The sequence below is a fragment of the Columba livia genome, chromosome 14 (assembly GCF_036013475.1).
Source record: "Columba livia isolate bColLiv1 breed racing homer chromosome 14, bColLiv1.pat.W.v2, whole genome shotgun sequence".
Lineage (NCBI taxonomy): Eukaryota > Metazoa > Chordata > Aves > Columbiformes > Columbidae > Columba > Columba livia.
Window position 1 is genome coordinate 18,122,215 of NC_088615.1, and position 24,767 is coordinate 18,146,981.

General features: G+C 58.7%; 1 protein-coding gene across 7 annotated transcripts; it reads right to left on the reverse strand.

The window, feature by feature from the left end:
- Positions 1-322: 322 nt before the first annotated feature.
- ARAP3 (ArfGAP with RhoGAP domain, ankyrin repeat and PH domain 3) lies at positions 323-23,102 on the reverse strand. Of its 7 annotated transcripts, none has more exons than XM_065030259.1 (34): positions 22,871-23,102; positions 19,991-21,115; positions 19,324-19,385; positions 18,972-19,045; positions 18,717-18,787; positions 13,549-13,818; positions 13,241-13,310; positions 12,312-12,432; positions 11,907-12,091; positions 10,973-11,079; positions 10,667-10,866; positions 10,429-10,514; positions 10,074-10,256; positions 9,709-9,871; positions 9,258-9,389; positions 9,031-9,184; positions 8,803-8,905; positions 8,367-8,565; positions 8,227-8,290; positions 7,265-7,428; positions 6,896-7,108; positions 6,636-6,741; positions 6,051-6,198; positions 5,810-5,878; positions 5,451-5,525; positions 5,226-5,340; positions 4,937-5,065; positions 4,624-4,757; positions 4,384-4,466; positions 3,681-3,716; positions 2,826-2,889; positions 2,585-2,722; positions 2,209-2,247; positions 323-1,484 (listed from the first exon to the last, which is right to left on the reverse strand). In XM_065030259.1, the coding sequence occupies exons 2-34, from the start codon at positions 21,073-21,075 to the stop codon at positions 918-920; spliced, it is 5,409 nt and encodes a 1,802-aa protein (XP_064886331.1). In that variant the 5' UTR covers positions 21,076-21,115; positions 22,871-23,102; the 3' UTR covers positions 323-917. The 7 variants fall into 7 exon arrangements, 6 of the variants coding, with proteins under 6 accessions (XP_064886331.1, XP_064886335.1, XP_064886336.1 ...); XM_065030263.1 differs by having other exon boundaries at positions 19,324-19,382; positions 22,871-23,072; XM_065030264.1 differs by lacking the exon at positions 22,871-23,102 and adding an exon at positions 21,264-21,892 and having other exon boundaries at positions 19,324-19,382.
- Between the last annotated feature and the right edge of the window lie 1,665 nt (positions 23,103-24,767).

Sequence of the window (24,767 nt, forward strand, 5' to 3'; positions counted from 1 at the left end):
TAAGCATGAGCCCTCTGCTTTTGCGTCCTCAGACAAGTCACATCTTGAGCCTGAATATCACCACATGCCACGATGTCCTGGGAAAGCATGAGCACGTGTTGCTCACCTACTATTTCCTCTCCCTGGTGGGGCTGGGCTTTGTCTTGCCCTTCATCCTCATGACTGTCTCCTACAGCTGCATCCTGGTGTGGCTACTACCCAAGAGGAGACGCTATGGGAGGTGCTGGGTGTCCTGGTGGGATACCTGGCCCTGACACCCCTGTCACCCCGCCTGCCAGACCCCAGCATCCCTCACCGCTTCTCCTGAAGTGACCAAACCCTCCAGAGTACAAACAAACCTTTATTTCTTCCTGCTGGTGGAAGGAACAGGTATAAATACCCCAGCTGAGCAGGACTGTCCTCCATCGCCAGGACTACGCACATGGCACACACGGCCAACCCTGCTCCTGTTGCCCCCCTCCCAAATATACCATGGTAGATGCAAGAAGGGAAGTGGGGGATGACTTGGGTGTCCTGACCCTGCCCCACAGGCTCAGCACTGGGGAGGGGACATCGTGCTGCCTTCCCCCTGCCGGGCACTATGCTGTGCTTCCAAAATGTGCAGGCACGAGGTTCCTGCTTTTATTTTCCCATTTAGTTGCTTCCCTCAGTGCTGGGCCTGATGGCAGACATGCCACCCGTGAGCAAGAGTATGTGTGGCAGCACCCGTAACCCTCCCAAGAGGGGGTACTGCAGCTCAGCATCCTCGTCCCCACTAGTACCCTGGTTCCCACCGGTCCCCGTTCCAATCCTGGCTCTGGGTTCAGGAGGAGGAGGAGGGTGTGGGCTCCATGGTGTGGGAACATGGGGTACCCATCGTTGCTGCTGCTGAGAATGACTTCACCCCCACATCAGTGGCTGTCCCTTCGGCACCCAGGTCAAGTCACCGGCTGGTCCTGCTCTGGTGGCTGGCTCTCGTTCTTCCTGAGGATGACGCTGCTGAGCTCCTGGATAAGTTTGTTGTTGATGGGTGAGGAAGGCTGCATGTTCCTCTTCTTGGGGATCTCCAGGGAGGTCTCTGTGGTGGGACTGCTCCCTGGTGCAGCCCCCTGGTCCCAGTCCCTGGCCAGCACCAGGGAAGGCTCCATGTTTCTCTCCAGAGAAGCCGTTTTGGTGGGTTTGAGCCCCTGGGCTGGAGTTTTGTCGCTCTCTAGGTTCAAGCCCCTTTCGAGGGACACGGCCTTGGTGACAGAGGGACCTGCTACCCTCTGGGCTGGGCTGGCAGGCAGCGAGGAGCGCAGCGCCGTGGCCGGGGGCTGCTCGGGGAACGTGGCCGGCTTCTTGGACCTGTCCACAGGGGGCACAGCCGACAGATCTGCCAGCAACCCCTGCCCAAGCTCCAGCGCGGCCAGCTCGGGGAAGTTGCCAACCTCCTCATAGACAGGATCAGTGTCCACCTCCTTCTCCTGCTGCTCCTCCAGGGAGTCCTGGTGCATCTTCATGGGCTGGGGGAGAGCAGGGGGATAGAGTGAGGGGTACTTCCCACTCTGCTCAACCATAGCCCTCCTGTCCCTCCTTACCTTGCCCTCCCTGCACTTGGGTGCTGCCCAGGCAACTTTGACCTTGGGTTTGAATCTCACGGGGACCCACCTTCTGCTAGGTCTGTTGGCTCAAGCACTGTTGCCCTTTTCTTCCCCCATCGCCAATGGAGGGTGAGTGTTTTGGACCCTGCTGAGGCACAGTCTGTGCCACCAGGCTGTGGCACCAGACCAGCATCTCTTGGCAGAGGTGTTCTAGGGTGGGGAGGGCAGATGGGCACCCATGCAGAGCCCAAAGCCAGGCGAGGTGAGGTCCAGCCAGGTGGCCACCACAGAAATAACATGATAGCAAATAGGATTTAAACCTATTTCCTTGCGCTTCTTACGTTGATCTCTCTGGACAAAGCGTGCCTAACAGGAGAGGTGCTGGGAACTGGGCTGGACTGTTGTGGTCTTGCTTGCACACAATAGGACCATGCAGGAACCATGCAGGGACCCCCCATCCCTGGGTATGGGATACACAGAGCAATGTGCGCCCCCTCCTCTGCCATGCGGTGTGGGCAGAATGGTCTGGGCATGTCTCCAAGTGCAGGTGGGATGGGTGGGATACTGCAGCAAGCCCTTGCTTCCATAACCAGAGGGCGCAGTGCAAAGCTAGCAATGGACATGCTTCACGTGTGTAGGTACTTACGAAGAACATGGACAAAGTCCTTCGCGTGTGCAGTCGGCGCTAGAAACAGAGGAGACGGGCAGAGGTAAGCACGTGATAGCGCAGAGCAGGGTCACGGATGCCTGGGCAGGCAGAGGATGGGCAGTGGGCAGTGGGGTGCAGCACCCCATGTGCCTGCACAGGGCCCTGCACGCATGGAGAGCTGCCACAGACATGAGCACAGCATGCAGCACGCACACACCGTGAGCACAGGGACACACACCCAAAGCATCCATTGGTGTCAGGCAGCGAGCACCTGCACCGGCGCCCTGGGGCAAGCACAAGGTCTCAAGATGGGTGTGTGGACCTGGCTGGGTGTAGGAGCACCCATGAGTAGGGGTATCTGCAGGGGCTTTACCAGGGTCTGGTTGGCAGAGAGCATGGTGGCATCGGTGCTGTCGCCGTGCAGGGGCACCAGTGGCATGGTGCCGAACTTCTGCTTGGCAAGGTCAGAGGAGGAGCGCCGACGCATGATCACGGGGCGCAGGTCATCGTGCTGTGCACAAGGACAGGGCAGGGAGGGGGGGGTCATGCCAGGCTGCCCTGCCAGACCTCTCCCAGCCCAGCCCAGCCGGAAGGCATGGCCAGCCTGCACCCACCTGAGCCTTGAGGATGCTGGTAGTCCAGTCCCACAGCTCAGCCTGCCCCGAGCACACCAGGTACCTGCGGATGAGTCATCTGAGAAGCTGCTGGGGAGCAGGGCCAGCAGTACCCAGGTCCCCTTGTCACCTTGCCTGTGAGCCTGAGACTGCCAGGTACAACTACAGCTGGTAGCTGTAGTCACCTCTGAAATCCCGCATGCCCAAATCACTGCATCAGGGCAAGGCAACAGCTCGTCAGGCACCCGTAAGCCACCACAGTTCAGCTCTCCTTGCTGCCCTTAGAAGAACATCACAGCCACTTCCTTGTTGGGAGCAGGCAAAGTGCCCAGCTGCTGCCCCCGCATTGACAGCATCATAGATATGGGGACGGGATCAGTGGGGTGCACAGGTGTGCCCAGGCACAGCGGTGTTGGGGAGGATGGGGCATGGAGCCCAGCTCAGGGCGAGGTGCAGGGTGCAGGAGCACCTGGTGTTGGGTGCAAGGGGACAGAGAACAGTGTTGCATGAAGGCTGGCAGGCAGCACAGCCATGCAGGTGACACGCACACCTGGGCAGGGTGGGAAGGTCCCTCTGGAGCCTGGTGCTGGCTGCTTGGAAGATCCATCTCCATGGGGTTCTGGTGTAGATGGGGAGGTGGGAAGGGTGGCATTGAGGTGGATTGACCCTGACCCCACCTTGTGCCAGGCAGCATGTGGCCCCACCACTGTGTCCCTTGTGTGCCCCAGCCAGGCACCAGTTCTGCCTTGACCCCCAGGGACCCGTAGCACTGCCCCTGGCTGTCCCAGCCCCACAAAAACCGGGGACAGGTGTCAACATCTCCCCAGCTCCAGGATGGCAGGGGCAGATACTCACAGTTGCTGCTTGTCCAGGGTCAGCGTGAAACCCCACCTGGGGAAAGGAAGAGACAGGCTGTGGGGCAGCACCACTGGGCTCAGACACAGCCCAGGGACTGTGAGCAGCGGGTGGGGGTTGAGCTCGCCACACCGGCCAAGGCTTGTCATGGCTTTGGGTCCCGGTGGGGCTTGATGAAGGACCACAAAGTTGGTGAAGGGTTTGGAGAGGAAGCCATATGAAGAGCGGCTAAAGCCACTTGGTTTGTTCAGCTTGGAGAGGAGAGTGAGAGGAGACCTCATCATGGTCTACAGCTTCCTCACAAGGGGAGGAGGAGGGGTAGGCACTGAACTCTTCTCTTTAGTGACCAATGACAGAACCCAAGAAAATGACAGGAAGATGTGCCAGGGGAGGGTCAGGCTGGACATTAGGAAAAGATTCTTCCCCCAGAGGTGCTGGACACTGAACAGGCTCCCCAGGGAGTTGTCATGGCCCCAAGCCTGACAGTGTTCAAGGGGAGACTGGACAATGTCCTCAGACACATGGTGTGAACTATGGGGTGTCCTGTGCTGGGAGAGGAGTTGGACTCAATGATCCTTGTCGGTCCCTCCCAACTGAGGAAATTCTGACATGATCTCAGCAGCCAGGTTCATGTGCCAGGCACTTTAGACAGGGACTGGGGGATGCATGGCCCAGGGCCATGGCCAGGAAAGGTCCTACTTACTGGGCTGGTGGCTTCAGCTTCTTCCTAATGCCCATGTAAACCTTGGCTGCATCCAGGGGCCACTCGCGTTCAGGCTTGGCGCTCTGGGGAAGAAAGTCCTTTGGGTCAGCACAGATCAGTGCCAGCCCCCCTGCCAGGAGGACAGCCACCACTGTGTCACTACTGTCCCCAGGCTCCCTATCCGTGACTCTCCTCCCTCCCTTGGGACACAGGTCCATCCCTGCAGCATCCCCTGGCTACCCGCTTCTCCTTCAGCAGCAGCAGCCTCCGGTCCCGGATGACGAAGTAGCGCTCCTGAAACTTGTTCCCCAGCAGCTTGGGGGTCTCCTCACGACATTTCAGCAGCCCACACTTGGGGGTCTCACGCTTGACACCTGCCCAGCATGGGGAGATGGGGGTCAGGGGGGCTGGGAATGTATGAGGGTGTCTGGGGCGTTGCAGGGGGATGCCACCAGGGGTCTCAGGGCGGTGGCCAGGGCAAGGGAAAGCTCAAGCAGAGCTGTCCCCCTCTGGAGACATCCCTTGGGGCTGGGACCCTTTGTGATTGCCTTACCTGTGAAGAGACAGCTGCCCTCACCAATGGGGACCTTCCTCACCAGCAGGTATGCGGCACTGGGCTCTGGGAGCTTGCACCACTGCAAAGCTTGCTCCAGCACCTTCTCCTTGGGGTGCAGGGGCCGCTCTGGGGAGGCAGGGACACTCTCACTGCTGTGTCCCCTTCTTTGTGCCAGACCCTGTCCCCACTGCCACTGGCAGCAAGCCACCCACCTGTACCAAACACCTCCTCCTCACCAGCCCAGCCATGCTGAGAGCATCCTCCCCTGCCATCTGCCCATGCTCACCCAGCTCCCCATTCTCGAGGGCCTCAAAGGTCAGCCAGATGTCCAGGCTGGCTGCCACATTGCGCATCTCCAGCACCTGGTTGGTGAGCTCCTCTGCTGTCATCGTGGGGGACACCTGGAGCCGGACACACAGGGAGCTGTGGTGGATGGTGGCAGGATGTGTCCCAGGGACAGGCAGCACCAGGACCCTGCATCCCTCCCACAGGGCCCTCCTTTAGGACTCACCTTCAGGGTGACACAGCAGTCGGGCAACTTCTGCTCCAGGTAAACCTCAATGATGAGGTCCCCTGCCTGTGAGAGCTGGGGAAAGAGTGGGTGGCATTGGTGCTGTGCTGTCATGGATGCTGTGCACATCCCCTCTCCTCAGGGACTGGTGGTGGTGTCCCAGGGAGCTGGGGCTGCTTGTTTCCTCGGCAGGAGCCTCGCAGTGGTGAGTGAAGGGGAGACAAGTGTGGATAGGTCCTTCACCAAATATCTGGTGTGGGACACTGGGGACCCAGAGTGGGCAGCTGGCAGTGTCCCCATCCTCCAGGCAGTCCCACCAGCCCTGGTGTGATGGAGGCCAGCAAGCACACCCCTAGTACCTGGGTGTCCTTCCAGGTGGTGATCAGACTGTTCTCCAGATCCATCTGGGATACCTGGTCCTCATCAATCTGCCGGAGGAAGGGTACACAGGGTCAATGTGGAGTGGGATGTGGCTTGAGGACACATGGCCAGGATTGAGGGATGCAGGGGGAGGTGAAGGTCGACAGCATGGGGAGATACAATGGGGGAGGGACAGAGGCAAAGTGAGGAGTGCTGGCAAGGCCCCTGCAGGGATCTTACGTTGAAGATGCTGACGTAGTTGTCAATGAGGTCTTCCATCACCTTGACCTCGTGCTCCCCTTTGCCATCGGTCTGGAAAAGGCTGGGTGCAAAGAGCAGTGACAGGTTCTTGGTGCTCATCTGGTTGAGGTCTGCACATTTCTGCACCCTGGGACAGGGAGGACAGAGGTGAGGGGCTGGTCCCGCTCTGGGTGAAGTTTCAGCTCCAGCCACCCTCCTCTGCCTCATACAAACTCTCCTGAAACAGCCCCACCTCATATTCTGAGTCAGTATTTTTCCCTCTTTTTTGATCATCGGGTGAAGTTTACATCCTACACGGGGTTGTGCTCTACTCTCAAACCTCCTCTCACTCCCCCTTGCTGCAAGATGACTTTGGGAACATTTGAGGTGTCCCACAGTAGCCTGCTCCATCACACCCCAGCATCAGCTAGGGGGCCGATGGGGAAGGACACAGGCACTGAGCTCATGCTGTCTTGCAGGAATGGGAGTTAGCATTTCCCAGGCAGCGGGGAGACCCCATACTGCTTGCCAGCCTTGGGGACCCTGGCTGGACCAGGGGACCCAGTGGAGACATGGCCCACGGACCGGTAGAGGTGCCCGATCAGTGCAGCCAGGGTCTTGTGGTTGAGGCGAGGCAGGCGATGAATGAGCTCCTTGTACCGCTCCAGGCGCTGGGGCTTCGAGGAGATTTCTGGAGGGAAGAAAACGAGTTGTGGACCATTTCTGAGTCTGGTGGATGCAGACTTGACAGGGCTGGTACTGGGATCCCATCCTGAAGGATACCAGCCCCGGTACTCCCCAGCAGGCAGCCCAGTGTGGGGGCAAGGGTTGGGTGAAAGAGGTACCTGCAGCTTCCTTCCACTGTGGGTGCAGCTCCAGGGTGAAGACGGGGTCCTCGAGCTCACGGAAGAACCTCTTCAGCACGTCAGTGACATCCTCGATGAAGTTGTCATTGATGCGCAGCTTGACATTGCGGGCATCCCGCCGAAACTCCTCCATCAGTACCTTGATTCGGGATTTTGCCCCGTTCTTGCGGTAAATTCCCTCATGCCGCAATCCTGGGGCAGGGACATGGGGCCATTAGGGCCCAATCCTGCCCAGAGACTCCCCAGTGGGGCTGGTGCCCTGAGATCAGTGCCTCCTGCCCGGACCCCTCAGTTGCCATGTGTGTGCTGAGGGATGCTCTGGCCGTGACACCACCATGCTGGACTCACCATACTGGGTGATGAAAGCGATGCAGCTGTCCACGATGATGGGGATGTCCCCCCGGCTCAGCTGCTGGTCCCGCAGCGCATTACCCCGGCCCCCTGCTGACGCCTGGATGTCGGCGTACCATGCAGCCGAGTCTGCCCGTGTCAAGCCCTGCAGGTAAAATGTCCTGAGAACGACAAGGGCAGAGAAAAGGGAATGAAGGTTGCCCAGGGTGGATGGATTACTCCTCCTGCCCGTGTGCACAGCCTGGCTCTGGGACAGGCAGCAAAGCAGAGTCAGGCTGAACTGAAAGACACCCTGCCCTGGTTTCTTAAACTGGAGTCCCCAGTTTAACAACGACAAGAAATTACTGGAGTCCAATGGAGAGCTACAAAGATGATTAGGGGACTGAAGCATCTTTCTTATGAGGAAAGGCTGAGAGACCTGGGACTGTTCAGCCTGGAGAAGAGAAGCTGAGAGGTATCTTATTTATGCTGGTAAATATCTCAAGGGTGGGTGTCAAGAGGATGGATCAGAGTTTTCAGTGGTGCTCAATGACAGGATGAAGGCAATGGGCACAGACTGAAACACAAGAGGTTCCATCTGAACAGGAGGAGAAATTTCTTTGCTGTGAGGTGCCAGAGCCTGGACTAGGCTGCCCAGAGCAGGTGTGGAGTCTTCTTCCCTGGAGACATTCAAAACCTACCTGGATGTGACACTGTGTGATCTGCTCTGAGGGAACCTGCTTTAGCAGTTGGGTTGGACTAGATGATCTTCAAAAGTCCCTTCCAATCATAACCACTCTGATTCTGTGAGAGACCCCAGGCTGGGGTGACCTCTCTAAGCCCCTTGGCCACAGCTCTGCTGTCCCAGTAGCATCCTCACCACTCATTTGGGATCAGCACTGACCTTTCAGTGCCTTTGCCCAGGCATCCTGCTGAACTCGCTTGGTACATTCCCCATCCTTCACAGAGCCAGCACTCACCTTCCCATCTCCACCAGGATCAGCAGCTCTTTCTTCTCTGGGGTGTCCGTGGGGGGAACCAGGCCTGCATTGGGGTGAGAAGTAGAGGGGTCAGAGCCAGGCTACATGGTGTCTGTCTCATGCTGCAGTGTGGCACTCACTGAGCTCCTGCAGCCGCCGGAGGTTGATGCTGTCCTCAGCCCCGTCATCCTCGGCGGGGCAGATGAAGAGGTGGGCTTTCTGCAGGATGAAGAAGGCCTGCTGCCACCGCTCAGGGTTGAGCATGCACTTGTATCGCAGCTGGCCCACACGCTGGAACTCGTAGCCCAGCAGGCAGTGACAGCTCACGGGTGTGAACCACTGCAGGATGGAGCAAGAGATGAGCCCGGTAAAGACAAGGTTCAGCCCCTGAGTGCAGACCCCCACAAGGATGGGGGCAGGTCACTGGGGATGATGGGAGCTCCTGCAAAGGGAAGGAGGGTGCCTGCCACAGAGGATGAAGAGCATGGGGAGGTGGGAGGAATCACAACAGGGAAGTGGGGATGGAGCCCAGGAACCCACCAGTGTCATGGGTTGCCGTGACTTGGGCTGGCTTACCTTGCCAATGGCGCTGGCCCAGGCTTGCAGGGTCTCGGGCCCATCGGTTCCCAGCTGTTGCACTTTTTCCCCAGTGAGGAAGAGCTCGAGGGTGAAGCGAAACCTGCAGAGGATGAACCAGCTCGAACCTGCACCCAGAGCCAGACCAGCCCATTGCACCAAGCAGGGCACAGTGCTCTATATGCCCATGGTTTCTCTGGGCAAGCAAGGGGGCAAGGCTAGGGGTACCTTTCCGTGGGGCCAGGGCTGGTGAGCCCCTGGGTTCTGCTCACACCCAGGGAGATGAGGTCCCCACTCTCGATGTGGCCCAAGGGCTCAGTGCATTTCTCTGTCTCGAAGAACAGCAGGGCTCTCTCCAGGGAGCACCAGGTGCGCTGGAAGTCTGCAGGACTGGGGGGTCAGCGGCACTGGGGTGGGTGTCCCGCTGGCTGCCCCCTTGAGCTCCTCACACTCACCCTCTTTGCTCTTCTTGACACCAGGGAGTTTGTGGGGGGCCATGGCCCGGTACAGGTACCCAGTGTGCATCACTGGCTGTGTGATCTCGTTGTAGACACCCTCTGGACCTGCTTCCTGTATATGCGGGTTCCCTGCAGGAAACAGAGCTGAGAGTGGGGCAGGAGCAGGCACCCACCAAAATGTGGACACTTGGGTGGGCAGGGAGTCCCCACTCTTGCAGGTGTAGGCCAGGGGGTGTGCCAGGCATGGGGTTCCCTGAAAAGGGGTTTCAGAGGAAACCACCGCCTTGCTCCATCTCAAAAGAAGGGTGTAGTGGGGCAGGTCAGTCCCCCAGAGAACCACAGTGCCTGCTGCCCTGTCTGTCCCCAGCCTTGGGACACACTGTGGAGGATAGAGGCAAGGAGGAAGACCCCCTGTCACAGCTAGATGAGGCTTGAGGGTCCTCATTACCTGAGTGGTTCCTGGGCCTTTTGCTCTCTGGTCCCCACCAAAGGTCGGCCCCAGGAGCCACCTCGCGAGGGGTAGGGTCAGCTGCCAGCCCAGCCTCTGTGGATGAGAAGAACTGCAGGACAGTCTTCAGCAGGGCTGGTCCTGCCACTGCAGTGCACAGTGCCTGGGATGAGACAGGTGACTGTAGGGACCGTGTCCTGGCTCACAGAGACCCCCAGCCCACTGTCAGGGATGCTCAAAGGTAGAACGAACAGCGCACAACCTCCCACCAGGACTGCCAGGCATGGGGCTGTGGGTGCACACAGACAAGCAGGAGGTGTTAGCATGTCATAGCCAGAGCTCTGGGGTGGGTAGGTGGTCGCTACCTGGAGCACATCCTCCTGAGTGGCGTAGTGGGGATGGGGCAGGCGGTACCGTCCCTCTCGGTACTTGCGAGAGATGAAGTCCCGTCTCTGCTCGGCACTGGCATCCGGGCAGAGGGCCTCAGCAGCAGGGAGGTGAGCTGCCCAAAACCGATTTGCTCGGTCATTTCCGAGCATGATGAAGAGCTGCAGGAGAGTCCCATGGTCATGGTGAGCACCAGGGCCAGCCTGGAGGAGCAGGATGCCCGGCACCCCTGCGTCCCAGGGGAGACTGTGGGGGTACTGCCCTGCCTGGGGAAGCAGCCTGGCCCACAAAAATGCTGTGCCCACCCCAACGCCCTTCTCTGAGTGCCTCTACCTGCACAATTTCGTTGGACCAGACACTGGTGTCGAGCTTCAGACTTTGCACCTTGGAAATGTTGGAGCCCAGGCTGCGGTGCTGCCCTGTGGAGAGCAGACAAGTGAGCAGCCCTTGATCCTGCTGGGGAACCAGCACCCAAATCATACCTGTACCCCAGCCAGCACCCTGTCTGCCCGGGCAGACCCAGCCCACACCCACTGGAAACCACCTGTGCCCACTGGGGAGGTGTACTGGCCTGCACATTGCTTGCAGATGACCACGCACAAGTTGATGGATGCCCAGTCAGGACTCTGAGCCCAGCAGTCTGCACAGAATTTGTTGGCTTTGTTGGACCAGATCTTCTCTGCCACCTCATAGTCATAGAGCATCTCAGCTATGGCCTCCTGTAGGGCCTCCATCCACTCCCGCTTTTCCCGCTCTGATTCCGCCACAAAGCTACAAGCACCAGCACAGCCAAAACTCAGGGACCTGGAGCTCCCAACACTCAGGTCCAGCACCCGATTGCATCCCCCACCTTGTCTCACCCAGACACCCAGGGTACCTGAATATTTTGAAGGGGGTGATGAGCTCGAAACTGCGGTTCTTGGCTTCACGGATGGTGGAGCCACGCATCTCGATCACGCAGATGCCAATGCCCATTTTAAAGAACTGCAATTCAGAGTGACACTGGTGTTGGCTCTGCAGCATTGTGGCCATGGTGGACACACCGTACTGGATATGGCTGTGATTCTGGGGCTGGAGCCAGGAAGCTGCACCCCACTTCCATCACTGCTCTGCTTGGACCAGGCAGACCTGCCTGCCACACCTCAGCCGTCCCACGTAGGCTGACATAAAGCATTCAACAAGCATGTTATGCCTTAAAATGAAAGGCAAGTTCTGCCAACAGCCCATGAAACTGGGACATTCAAATCTTTCTGTTTTGGGGATTTAAGTCTGCGTTGAGTCAGGCACATTCATAAAGCAACATGAGCAAAAACCCCAGAGGCTTGATGCTGCTTCGTGCATGCCAGGCAAACTGGAAACCAGGTGACTGGAAAAATACCCCTGTAGGCAGGAGGTGGGACATCCATGGGCAGCGGACAGGGTGTGATGGGCCGGCAGAGACCTGCTGCCTCCCACAGGTCAAACCCACATTGCAGCAGTCGTGTTTGTTGGTGGTAATCTGGTCACTGATCCACCTGTCCTGTGATGGATTAGGACAATTTGATGCGACTAAGACTTAAGTGCCAAGCAGAGATGAAGACAATTTGGTAACAGGGAGGATATTGGGGTGATGTCCTCTCCTGGCAGTCCCAGCATCTCCAAGCCCAGGCTCCCACTATGGCTGCCCCATGCAGGATCTCCACCATTCCCTTTCTCCTGCCCATCCTTTTCCTTTCTGCTCTCCCTTTGGCACTGACCTTGGCTAAGCTCCCCCTATCACTCTCACCCCCATCCACCATTGGCACAGTGGGGTGTCTGGTCTGGCCACCAACCTGCTCGCTCTTGTACAGCCACATCTCAGGCAGGCTCAGAGCTGCGAACACCTTGGACTTCTGGCCCTTCAGCTCCAGTGTGCCTGACTTCTGGCAATGAGAGGTGTTGGCAGGCCGAGGCCGGGAGCTTCCCCGGTGCTGGTCCATCACCTTCTGCAGCGTGGAGCACCACTCATTCCTCTGGGCTGGGGACCAGGCATGAGGGAGCAGGTCTTAGCCCTTCCCAACAGCCCTAGCATGGAGCAGAGCACCCAGCAGACATAGCAGGGGAGAGGTCCCCTGGCTCATTGTGGCCAAGCGTTTTGGGGAGGGAGTGAGAGGTGCCCATGGGATGCTCTGGCTGGAGGAGGGATGCAGGAATGGTTCCTTGGGGACTGGTGGGCCCCGGCCTGGGTCTTTGCTTACCCTCATTCTCAGCACGGAAGACAAAGATACGGTGGCTGGTGCAGACCTGGAACTTGTTGTCCTTGGTGGAGCGAACCTTCTCGATCACAGAGAGCGGGATCACCCCCTTGGGGTAGGGCTCCTGGAATAAGCCCCAGGCAGGGTCACCTCCCTTTGCCTTTCCTGTGGGGCACCTCCATAACCCAGCCACCCCAGCACCTGCTTTGCTGTGCACACCGGCACCACAGCCATAGGGTTAGGGGGACATGACAGGGAAGCCTGCAGGCTCCTGCAATAGTGGTTGCTCCTGGGCCATGCATGGTACCCATTTCTGCATGGGTGCCACTGATGTGGAGCCAGCCCATCTGTCTGTGCCGTGGGACTGGGGCAGCCACCAGTAACCTGCCACAGGCCTAAGGGGGCCATGCAGAACCCCATGGAAGGATGAGAGGCCGTGGGACAGGAAACGATTGTTGACTCATCCCATGCACATAACCCACAGTGCCAGTGCCTGCAGTGAGAAAAGCCCCTCTGTGCAACACAACCCCACGTCCCCGGGGTGCTTGGTTGCGTGCTGCCTCATGCACCACCCAGGGAGGACCCGCAAGTGAGCAGGAACTGAGCATTCTGGTAGGGATGGGTGCATGGCTGGGACCCAGAGATCCCTCATTTAAAGCCAGTCCCAGGGCCCGTGAGCTGGCAGGGCCCCCCTCACCTGCGCCCTGTTGGCAGAGGGTCCCTCACTGCTCTGGGCTTCTTATTGTATAGGGCTGTGCTCAGAGGCCCCCAGGCACAGGGGCACGGTCACTCTGTCCTGGCAATGGTAAAGCAATGCTGGCTCCTTACAAGAGGAGGACAAGGGGAGGAAAAAGGGATATGGCAGCTCACGTGGTGAGAAGTCACCATGCTTATGTGGCATGGCGTAGCCTCCCTGCTCTGGCCCTTCGTACCTTGTCACTGCTGAAGTACATCAGGTTCTTCCCATCAAAGCGGATGTAGCGCCTCTGGAAGACATAGTTCCTGTTGGGATGGCAGAGAAACAGGGCTGTTGGGAAGGGGATGGTCCCCCTGAAAACCCCACATCCTCTCATAGACACCCCTTCCCCCAAGGGTGGCTGCATGGAGACCCTTTCAGCACAGCTGAGGCATCCAAGAGGCTCCTGTTTGACCCAGTAGCCTGATGACCAGTATGCCCACCTCACCGGCCTTGCCCGAGGGGGCTTTACCTATGGGGAGCATGCCACAGGTGGGCACGTACCCTTGTGGGGAGAGCTTGTCCAGCCAGCCGCTGAGCATGGTGGGTCGGGGTTCAGAGAGAGATGTGAAGCTGGCATAAGGGGAGATGGTGAGGTCATCCAGGACCTCGTCTGGGTAGAGATGGGCTGCCAAGCTGAAAGAGGCACCCTCGGCCTGCGGTGCCTCCACAGTGGAGTAGCCTTCTGTGTCATTCTGGACTATGCGGTTGATGAGCCGGGACCGGGTCTCCTCATCCTCACTCCTTCCTTCGCTGCTGCACTCACTGCTCATCCTGCAAGAAATGAGGCTGTGGGAGTGCAGTTGTGGCAGCATGGCTGCTTGCCATATGGGGTCTAAGTCAACACCATCCATCTGGGGATGTCTCACACTGCTCCTGGACTCATCCTGAGCTCCCAGTGACATGGGTGTTTGCATCTCCATGAGCAGGATAGGACAAGGGCTCAGTGCTGATGAGCCCTGTGGCCACCAGAAGCCTGAGGCTCAGCCAGTCCTATGCAATGGCAAGGCTGGGAGTAGCTGCCAAAATGGACTTCTTCATCTTGGGTAGTACCGCATGGGCCACCACACATCTCCAAACCCTTTGCACCACCTCCCTCTCCTCTTGACACCTCAGACAGCAAACCGAAGTCAGGCAGCTCCCCTGCCCACATCCACCTCACTGCTCTGCACCCACCCTGGGTCCATCCCCACTGGAGGTCTCAGCCTGTCCTCTCCCTCCACCCCTCCAGCGTCCATGGCACTGGGAAGGTCCTTCTGCCACAGCAGCCTCTGTCCCCCTCTTGCATCCAGCTGAAATGTTTTGCAAAGGGATTAGGCTGGTAGAGCTCCTGCATCCATCTCCTTTTCTTGGGAAGTCACGTTGAAACCCCCAGCCAGGCCTGGTGTGACTGTCCAGCCATAACAATAAAAGGAAATTGTAAAAATAAACTGCTAAGCCTGCCCCTTCCCCTCAGCCCTCTCAGTCAGATGTTTGTCTTTCCCTGGAAAGGAAACGTGCTGGAAAATTTCTGATCATCCCAGGAGCTCACAGAGGAGCTGCCCGGGTGCAGTGGTGATGGGCAGGAACAGAGCCACAGCAGTGTCTGCTGTTGGCAGTGGGACACCCCAGCACCAGGAGGAGAGCACCCGTGCCACTGGGTCACTTGTGGAATCCAGCACCTGGACGAAGAAAAGGCTCCCAAGAAAGTCAGCAAGGATGGTCCATGCCCCATCAGCTTCTGTCTGAGAAGGGTGAGTGATGTAGGGAGGCTTCTGAACTGGTGATCAGCATGAGAAGGTCAGAGAGGCATCTCCTGGCCATCACCACTTCAGTCACAGGAGCTGAAGACCATCAGACAGGGAACTCAGCTGGAACAGGGTGCAGAACCACATGGGGAAGTGGCTGATCTGTGGGACTTCTCACCATGGGCGATTGTAGATGGGGAAATTTGTGGAGGAGAAACCTACTGGCAGCTACTGAATATGAGAAAACATCTCCATGTGATAGAAATGCTTTTGGATGAGGGGAATGATCCAAAACACCTCCCCTCATCAAAAACTCTCCATGCACCTGGTTTGAGCAATGCCTGATCATGGGAGCCAAGGCATTGCACAGATCTGTGCTTTGACCCTGGACAGGCACCTTATGAGGCCATCAGATGTCCCTGAGCCATGTGGGACAGAAGCAAGACCTGAAGTCTCCCTGGGAGGATGTTGGGCTAGAGCCACCCAAGCCAGGGGTCAGCTCCGAGAAGTGGGCTGGTGTATGGGACTGAGGAGGCAGGTGGAGAGGGAAAATGGTCTATTTGGCTCCAGTGTCTGCAAGGAAGATAAGAAGTGGCCATGGGTGGCTGGGAGGCTCAGAACAGCATGAAAATTGCTATTTAATTAGAATAACAGAGTCTTGGCAGGGTGGTTTGTCTGGCTGGAGTCCAACCCCGGTGTCCAGCTTCTTCAGGATGGACTGGCCAGGGAACAGGGTGGCTGGAGGACTCTGTATGTCGCAGGTGGACATCAACCTTGGGTAACAGAGCCGAGTGGGAGACAGACTCACTGAATGGGTCAGGGCAAGAGAAAAAGGGAAAAATCCATGAGATCCTCTTCCTGAGTCATTTACAGCCACTGAAACCACAAGAACCCGCAGGACAAGCAGCATCTGGCAGGGACAAGCAAAGCCCATGGCCTGGCTGAAGCGGGCTGTCTCAGCATCCCAGGAGGGCACCAGGATCTAAGCCATGTCCCAGCTCTGCCCTTGAGGACAGGGTCAGTGGAGGAAGCCTCCAAGCAACAAGCCTGCAAAAGCCAAGTCATTTCCCGTTTCAGCTGGTGTCAGGCAGTGAAGACATCTAACCTTAGGGCCAAAGGAGACCCCAAGGCAAGGAGAGGCTACTTCCAGGTATTTCCAGGTCAGCTGAGCCTGAAAGGATGATGCCTGAGGTACACCAAGTTGGGGCAGTCTCAGTCCATCAGTCCTCATGTGAAAGAGCTGGTGGAGGACGGAGGATAGGAAATGGAAGAAAGGGATCTGCTGGTGGTGAGGGAACCAAGGAGCTCCTGTTGGATCTGGTTACTTCAACTGGGGGTCATGGGCCAGACAAGCAACCTGCTGGTGGGCACCTGGCAGTGGGTAGGGAGATAGGAACAAGCTACCAAGGACACATCATCCCCAATATTTCTTTTTCTGCAGGGGAGATGTTTTGGGGTGTGATGAGAAGCAGTCCAGGTAGCTGAGGATCATCTCATCATGGATCTCGATGCAAACCAGGGCAGGGCCCACCGTCCCCACCATGATGCCTGACAAGTTGCTGTCTCACCCAGTCCCCCAAGCTCTGTGGGGTGACACAGACACTGCTGTGACACTGTCTTTCTCCTGCTGAGACTGATCATAGAATCATAGAATGCTAGGGATTGGAAGGGCCCTGGAAAGCTCATCCAGTGCAATCCCCCCATGGAGCAGAAACACCCAGATGAGGTTACACAGGAAGGTGTCCAGGCGGGTTGGAATGTCTGCACAGAAGGAGACTCCACAACCTCACTGGGCACCCTGTTCCTGTGCTCTGTTACCCTCACTGAGAAGAAGTTTCTTCTCAAGTTTAAGTGGAACTTCTTATGTTCCAGCTTAAACACATTACCCCTTGTCCTACCATTGTTTGTCACCGAGAAGAGCCTGGCTCCATCCTTGTGACACTCACCCTTTGTATATTTGTAAACATTAATTAGGTCACCCCTCAGTCTCCACCAAACTAAAGAGCCCCAGCTCCCTCAGCCTTTCCTCATAAGGGAGATGCTCCGCTCCCTTAATCATCTTTGTTACCCTGCGCTGGTCTCTCTCCAGCAGTTCCCTGTCCTTCTGGAACCGAGGAGCCCAGAACTGGACACAATATTCCAGGTGTGGTCTCAAAGCAGGTGTGTGTAAGGCAGGGCAGTTGCACCAGCACTGCAGGGGGCTGAGCATTGCCAGCTCAGATGAAGGTGCTCAGCATCAGGGAGAGCAAATTCCACCCTATGCTCCAGGCTCTGCTGGACCCTCAGAGACCTAGATCCCAGTTTTAAGGGGAAATTCGCATTCCTCTTCCTGTTTGCTGAGGATATCTTGTGCTGGCTGTCGGTTCTGTCCATGTCTAACGCTGACACTGGCTGCTTAGATCCCATACAGAGCAGAGCAGAGTGGTCCAGGCAAAACTACCCCAGAACAGGGTGAGAGTAGGTAGGTATCTCAGGTAGGAGGAAGATATTGTGCCAAAGGGGTGGGAGGGCCTCTCTGAAGTTTGGAGCGGGAAATATTTCCCAGAATGAGGGTGTTGATGGGCTGCAGGAGATGCTCATAACATCCCCAGTGGCCAGGTGCCCGCCAGCAGGATGAGTAACTGGCGGAACTGGAGAAACACCAGTGCTGAAGGGAAGGATCAGGAGGACCCACAGAGGACCAGGGCTGGCTGGCAGATGCTCAGCAGCTAAGCAGGAGCCCATACCTCTGCTCCAGGGGATCACGGTCAGACTGGTGGGGCTGCTCTGGGGAGGAAAGTGTTGGAACAGCTGGCCAATGGGGTCCATGAGCACAACACAAAATGTTTTCAAAGGCTTTTCTTCCTCTTGTTTAATCACTCACGTTCCCCATCAGGTTAGTTCTCAGGATGGGAGAAAAAAACCCGTGAAGACCTGGTGGGCCTATCACGACTCTTCTCAGCAAGCCCAGCCTGCAAATCCCTTCTGGGTCCAGGGCTGAGTGTATGGCTGATGCACTTGGGATGCTCTGGATCCCAGCTCCCTGGAAGATGATGGATGGGGACTGTGACCTATGGGCCAGCACTCAGCCCTGCTCTGAATGGCTGGTTCAGAGGCTCCATGGCAGATTTCAATATTTCTGGCTACAGAAATCCTGTTCCCAGGTATTTGCAGCTCCTACCCATGGCCCATCCTGGCTCTCATCTGGTTGCAACGTCTGGCTCTCTGTGGCACTTGATCAGGCCACGCTGCAGTGACTTGCACCCAGGGCAGGAGAAGGGCTGGACCAACCAACGCTGAGGCCAGAAGTGCAGGGGGATGGGGATGCACTGGCCGGTGAGGCCACGGTCAGAGCTGAAGGACACTGAGCTGCAGCTCGCCTCCTTTCTAAGCAACACAGGAAAAGGAACCCTCCCCGTATGAAATGGGAAGCACAGCTTTCCTTCCTCTTTCTGAGATGCTATCAGGAGCTATGGAAAGAACATTTCAAAAGCATTTTAAAGGTGCCCCTCACAACCCCGCTGTCCCTCGCTGTGTGGCAGATCAGCAAGTGCTGATCTGATGATGCTGGGGCCTTTGGAGGTTGCACATCCCTTCATCTAGAGCTTGGACTCATCCTATTTCTGAGCAGGCCCCATCCCCTGTAGTGTTTCCGTGCTCCCAGTGGCCAAATCCCAGCTCTGCCCAGTGTGCAGATGCCCAGTGCCACTGGCACTGCCCCAGCTGGGCACCTAGAGCATCTCTTCGCCAGCACTGTCCCCCTGAGAGCCTTCTTATCTCTGAGCTCATCGGCTCTTCTGGAGGCTGCTGACCTGATCCCAGATGCTCCTGATTGGCTCTAGGGTGGGGGAAAAGCCCCCACCACCTCTCAGCCTGTCCCCAGCTGTGTCCCCTGTCCCCCTGGTATGCAAAACCCAGCCCCTGAGCTCAGCCCAGCCCCTGCAGCCCAGAGGAGGCGGTGCCTACCTGCGTGGTTCTTGCTCCAGGTCCAGCTCAGGCACTGCCTCGTAGTTCTGATCAGAGGAGATGCCAACACCCTAGCAGAAAAGATTGGTTACATTTCCTATCCCCTCAGCCTGTGACCCCCACTCCAGCAGCGATGCTCAGCCAGGCACTGCCGGGCACCACGGTCTCACCAGCTGCAGCTCCCTACTTTGCAGCAGCTGGTGGGACACAGAGTGACAACAGAGGACAGCCACCATCCCCAGTGTCTCCTCTCACCTTCTGCTTCTGGGCTGGCGCTACCTGCCCAAAGATAGTCTCGCTGTAGGGGCTGATGAGCGGCTCACTGACCTCTGTGGGCAGAGACATGAGAGGGAAAGGCAGTCAGCAGTGCCAGGACTGCCAACCGTGGAGGGGTCCCCCCCACCGAGCCCACCACAATACACCCCAACATCCAGGGCAATCGGCACAACAGATGCACCAGCCTGAAGACCATCCCAGCCCCTGAGTGGGGCAGGAGTACAGGGTAGGACCTGAGGGGAAGGGAAGGTGTGTGGACGTCCTCCTCACTCCCCTTCCTTGGGGACAGTGGGATGTGCCCGCTGCACACTGGTGGCCTGGGGGCTCTCACCTGTCTTGCCGAGGGGTCTCTGTGGGATGGGGGGCAGGCCCCCACCAGGCCAGCTGGGACTGCTGAAAAACAGGAAAGGAGTTACTGCAGATGGGGCAGGTTGAGAGCCTGGGAGATTCTTCCACCTTGTTTTCCCATCTGGTTTACACAGGTTGGAGGCTGAGCCTGACCAGGGCTGAGCCCAGATTTATTCCCCCTGGGATGTGCAGCATCCCCTCTGTTCTTCCAGTGCCCTCCTTGCTTCCTTCTCCTCCCCACACTGGGACCTTCTGGGCTTTGTCTCCTGGGGCTGCCAGGCATTTCCTATCCCAACTAGACCCCCTCTAACATCTCCCGCTTTGTTCCCAGCACCAACCATCCCCAGAGCCCTCAGCCACCCCCTCACCATGCTGAGGACCCCCAGCCCTGCTGTCTGGGTGGAGAGGAGAGGCAGCTGATTCTCTCCCCAACCTGAACGAGCCACCGTTTTGGCTCAGAGGGACCCCAGCTGCGCTGTGGGACTGCTCCACTCAGAGCCTGGGCAGGGCATGGGGCGGGGGTGGTGAAAGGGCTCTGGCACCTGGAGGCAAGCAGGGCCAGACTGAGGATGGGGGCCTGGGCATGGGGGTTCTCTGGCTGTTCTGCACCCCCCTCTGCTCCCCCAGGGTGAGGAAAAACATCTGCTTACTTGTGCTTGTCGTCCGGCTGGGTCAGCTCCTGCAGGGCCAGAACCAGGGGCTGAGCGAGAGCCCGACCCTGGGGAACATCCTCCCCTCCTGAGTGTTCAGTGGGGGCTGACGGGGGCTTGAGTCCTTCATAGATGACATTGGACACCATCTCCAGCCTGCCCTGCCCTGAGCCCGGCTGTGAGGCTGACCTGGGGCATGGCGAGGGTTCTCTTTTGGCCGGGGCAGCTGGGGCAGGCAGGGGAGGGCTGGATGCGGGGTGACCCTCCATCACGCTCCCAGGGCTGGGATCGGCTGCAGGGACCCTGTGGCTGAGCCGCGGTGGGACAGACGGGGCAGACAGGGAGGATTGCTCCAGTGCCTCCAGGGCTTGTCCACGGTCTGGAGCTGGTGGGGGGGCTGTCTCCTTCCGAGCATTTTCTCGCGCTCTCCGCCGGGATGTTCCCATGCCCATGGCCACAGTCTCTCCTGCACCACTCGGCAACACTGGCTTGGGCTCCGGGCTCTCCAAATCTGTGGAGCTCTCCCCTGGCACAAACCCTTCCAGCACCACAAAGGCTGCAGGTGTCCTGTCACTGTCCAGGCTGTGTACTGGCACTGTGGTGCGTGCCAGGGGCGTGGGCACCAAGCCTTGCTCCGGCTTCAAGCGAGGGAAAACCGTCCTTGGCTTGGGAACCGGCTTCACGATGGGAGGAGCAGGGTCCTTCTCTAGAGGTGATGCCTGGGCGGGCGCAGCAACGTGCTGCTGTGTCCCAAAGGCATCAGTAGCACCTCCTGGCTCTGCTTTCATGGCATACTTGCCTGTCTGAGGGGCATCCAGGACGTCGGGGGCTTGGAGATGGGTGTCTCCTGCTTCAGGTCCCCTCTGGGATGGAGTGAGCATCCGTGTCTGCTGCACCAAGTTCAGGATCCTTTTGCGGTGACCGGTGGCGGTGACGCCGATCCGCTGCAGGTGGTCCCCATCCAGCGAGGTGGCATCTCTGACAAGGTGGTACCCATGCTGCCTGAAGACATCCTGGTACCTCTCCAAATGGATGGTGGCCAGCCAGTCTGCAATATCGGAGTCAGGGCCACACGGGGAGCTCATGGCCCTGGGGTGCCTCTGCCACAGATGCTCAGCCCATCATCTGTGGAAGGAGGAGAGAAAGGGGTGAGAAGCAAGCAGAAAGGGACAGGGGGGTTTCAGCTGCCATGAAGGCCACAGACCCTGTGGGTGGGAGAGCAGGATGCACCCGAAGGTCCCTCCGTGCAGCGGTTCTCCCTGGAGTTGCTCACCTCCTAGCTCAAGAAGCCAGCATCCTGTTGTTCCTCAGCCTGAAGCCTCTCCGCCCCTCCCCGGAGCTGCCAGATCCTGGCCCTGCTTTGTCGGCGAGGCTGTGACCCGAGCGCAGGCAGGAACCGAGCAGCTGGGGGCTCACGGGGGAGTGGGTGGGCGAGCAGACACCGGGTGCTGGGGCACCTCGGGCTCTGCCGTGCGTGGGACGGAGCAGGAGGAGAACGAGAGCCAGGGGGTGTCCCAGCAGAGGGGCTGACTGAGGCAGATAACGGGGAGCAGCTGGGCCCCTCCCAGGGGATGAGCTCCTGTGCCGGCCAGCACGGGGAGGGCTCTGCGGCCGGAAGGGCCAGACCATAATCTCTCTCTCTCTGCTACTGGTGAGGGCATGGGAGAGGTCAGCATGACTCACGGCAGGCAGAGGGGGGACAGCCTCCCACCCCCCAGCCAGAACTGGGCTCCTGTGCGCCCCCGCTGCCAGCACCCATGGCTTGAGATGGAGGGGCACAGCCTCGGGCTCACACTTAGCATGGTGCCCACCCGCTGGGTCCCACATCCCCAAATTATTTGCCAGCCCGGCCTCGGGGCAGATCTACGGGCTCCCTGTGCGGTGCCGAGGGCCTTTTTCCCATGAATCATGCTCCTCCGCACTAAACCATCTGTGCTGACTGTGCTGCCACTGAGTCTTTTTCCAGTTCCTCCATTTCCCTCTATTGTTTGGAGCAGGCTTCCTTCCTGCTGCCTGCACGCTCCCACGCATCCCCTGCCCCCTCCCGCGGGACAGCCGGGCCAGGATCCATCCTACATGAGCCCGGGGCCCCGGCACAGGCATCTGCCTCCTCCACGCCACTGCCTGCACAGGCAGGGGTTGCATGAGTGGCATGGGGAAGCATGGGCAGGCTGGCGTGGTGGTGGAGGTGATGGTGTCCCTGGGAGCACGTGGCAGGGGATGCTGTCAGTGAGATGTGTGGGTGTGGGGTCTGCGTGGTGGGTGTTTGCTGGGGACTCCTCATGGCTGCTGAGCAGCGTGCGTTGAGGAGGGACGGCCATGGCAGCAGCTGGCTGAGAAGCTGGGGGAGCAGGGCAGGGGGACATGGCAGCTGGAAGGCCGCCTGTTGATGTAAGATATACACAAAGGGCTGGGCAGGGGGGTGTGGGGGGTGATGTCCTGTACCAGTGTAGGCTGGGTGTCTCCGGCACAGACTTCAAGGTCTGTATCTACTTCTGCTCAGCAGCCTGGTGTTGAAACGGGACAATTTCCCCCTTTCTTGTGCCTATATCACCTGAGGGATCTGTAGCCAGCATTGCCCGCTGCCTGCCCTGCCTGGGGCTCCAGCAGGCAGTCCCCTGTGGGGACCTGGCCCCTGACACCTCCCCATACCAGGGCAGTGGGGCTGTGCCGGGCACTGGGCTGTGGTGAGGCACTTTGGGGCAGTCTGGCTGTGTCCATGGGCGGTGGCGCTTCACAGGGAGATGGACACTGTCCCTGTCCCTGCAAACTCATGTGGAGCAGCCAGTGCAGTGGGCTGGAAGTAGGTAGTCCTGGACCTTCCCGCCATCCCTCTGTCTGTCCCATCTGTCCCCTGCCACCCTCGGGGTTCTCCCTCACCTCTCGTGGTCCACGGTTCCGGTGGAGCAGCATGGTGGCAGTGCCGCTGTAGCCTCCTTGGCCGTCCTGCTCCAGGGTGATGCCAAGATGTCCCCGGTGGGCACAGGGCTCAGCCTGCAGGCTGGGGCAGGCAGCCCTGCAGGAACCGCTGCGGGTGCAGCCAGCCTTCGCAGCACCCAGCCCACGCCTCCCACTGCCGGTCCCTCCTCTGGGCCAACCCTCTGGCCCCCATCCCTGTCCCACCCTCCTGTCCTGCCCCCTCCTGAGCATGCTCCTGCCCCATGCTTGGCCCTCAGCCAGGCACTGCCCTCCTTTGGGGGCGGCCCCCCAGCCTCCCCGCTCCTTCTTTCACTTTCCCAGCAAGGGTCCTGCATCCCACCATGACAGGCATTGCCATGGGGCAACCAGGCTTCCCTGAGACCCCTCACCCTGAGAGGGGTCTTTGAAGTGCTTGGGTGCATTAGGCTCTATCTGCCGTTTCTACCTCTGCCTGCAGGGAAGAGGAAATATTTGCTATATCCACCGTGGCCTGGGACTGGGCAGGGTGCAGGTGCGGGAAAGAAGGTGCTGCCAAAAATGGGAAAACAGGCTAAAATGTTCATGCTGGTGAGAGGATGTAGGAGTGCTGGCACTGGGGCTCATTGGGTGAAATGTTGGGAACATGAATTTCTCCCCGTGCTGCAGGGATGCAGGGATGCAGGAACCCATCCCACTGCTGGTGCCCCATGACCAGGGGGATGTGGAGTGAACTGAGGGGCAGGATGGCAGTGGGGTCTGGGGTGGCAGGGGGACATTGAGAGAGTTTTTCTTCTGTAAAGAGCCTGTACTTCCACCACTGGCCAACCCAGCTGCCTCTAACATAATGCTTTTCGCAAGACCCCCGTGGGGCTGGCAGTTAGTCTGGCTCAGCTGTTACCCAACCTCTCACATGGAGGATGTCAGAGGCTGATATCTCACAACACCCTTATCTGCTCTTGATGGCAAAGCTGATAATGATGCCCCCAGCCCTGAGGGTCCAGCTCCCTGGAGACCCCCTTTGCTCCAACCCAGGCTGGTCCCTGCCTGCCCCAACAACATCCCCAAAAGCCTTTGTGGGGGGTGGGAGTGGCAGGAGACACCCTGCACAAGTCTCTGTGCATGCAGCTAGGTGTGGAACAGCAGCTTCTCCTTATCGTAGCCTTGCTCCTACAAAGCAGAAGCAGAACTCAGCAACAGTCCAGTGCGGCTTTTGCCTTCCTCCCTCTCCCTCATCAGCTGCTCCGGCGGGGGGTGACACATCCCCAGGGCTGAGGATGGCACAGGTGGTCTCAAGGACCACCCTGAGGGTGGGGTGCAGAGACAGGGTGCACGGGGCCCCTCAGGGTGTGCAGGGACCCTCTGGTGTTGCCATGTGCCATCCCACTGGGCTCCTGCCTCTGCCCCTTAGAGTAGGCTGTTTGGGTAAATATAAGCACCCACTGCTCACGTGAAAGGTGCTGAGGTCTGCAGTGGGAGCAGCTGGAGGGGCAGGGTAAAGGGTGTCAGTAGCGCTGGTGGCAGCCAGTGTACCATCAGTTCCACCCCACCATGCTGGAGGCATCAGCACCAGTGAAGCAGACTCCTGCATGGGGCCAGATCCTGGTCAGTGCTGTCTGGCCCCCTCCAGCACCTTTACAAACCCCTCATAACTGTAACCTGCTACTGGGAGTGGTGCTCCTCCTGCCTGCCAGGAGGGCAGAGGTGGGCTGCTGGGGAAGAAAACGTTGTCTCAGGGTAGAAGGGACCCCCTAGGACATTTTCAGAATGACAAATCACAGTCCCATCTGGTGGCCAGGCATGGCCAAGACCAGGGCCCAGTTGCCACAAGCCACATCCTGATGGCTGCTGACAGGCCAGTTTGGTGCAGAAAACACTCTAC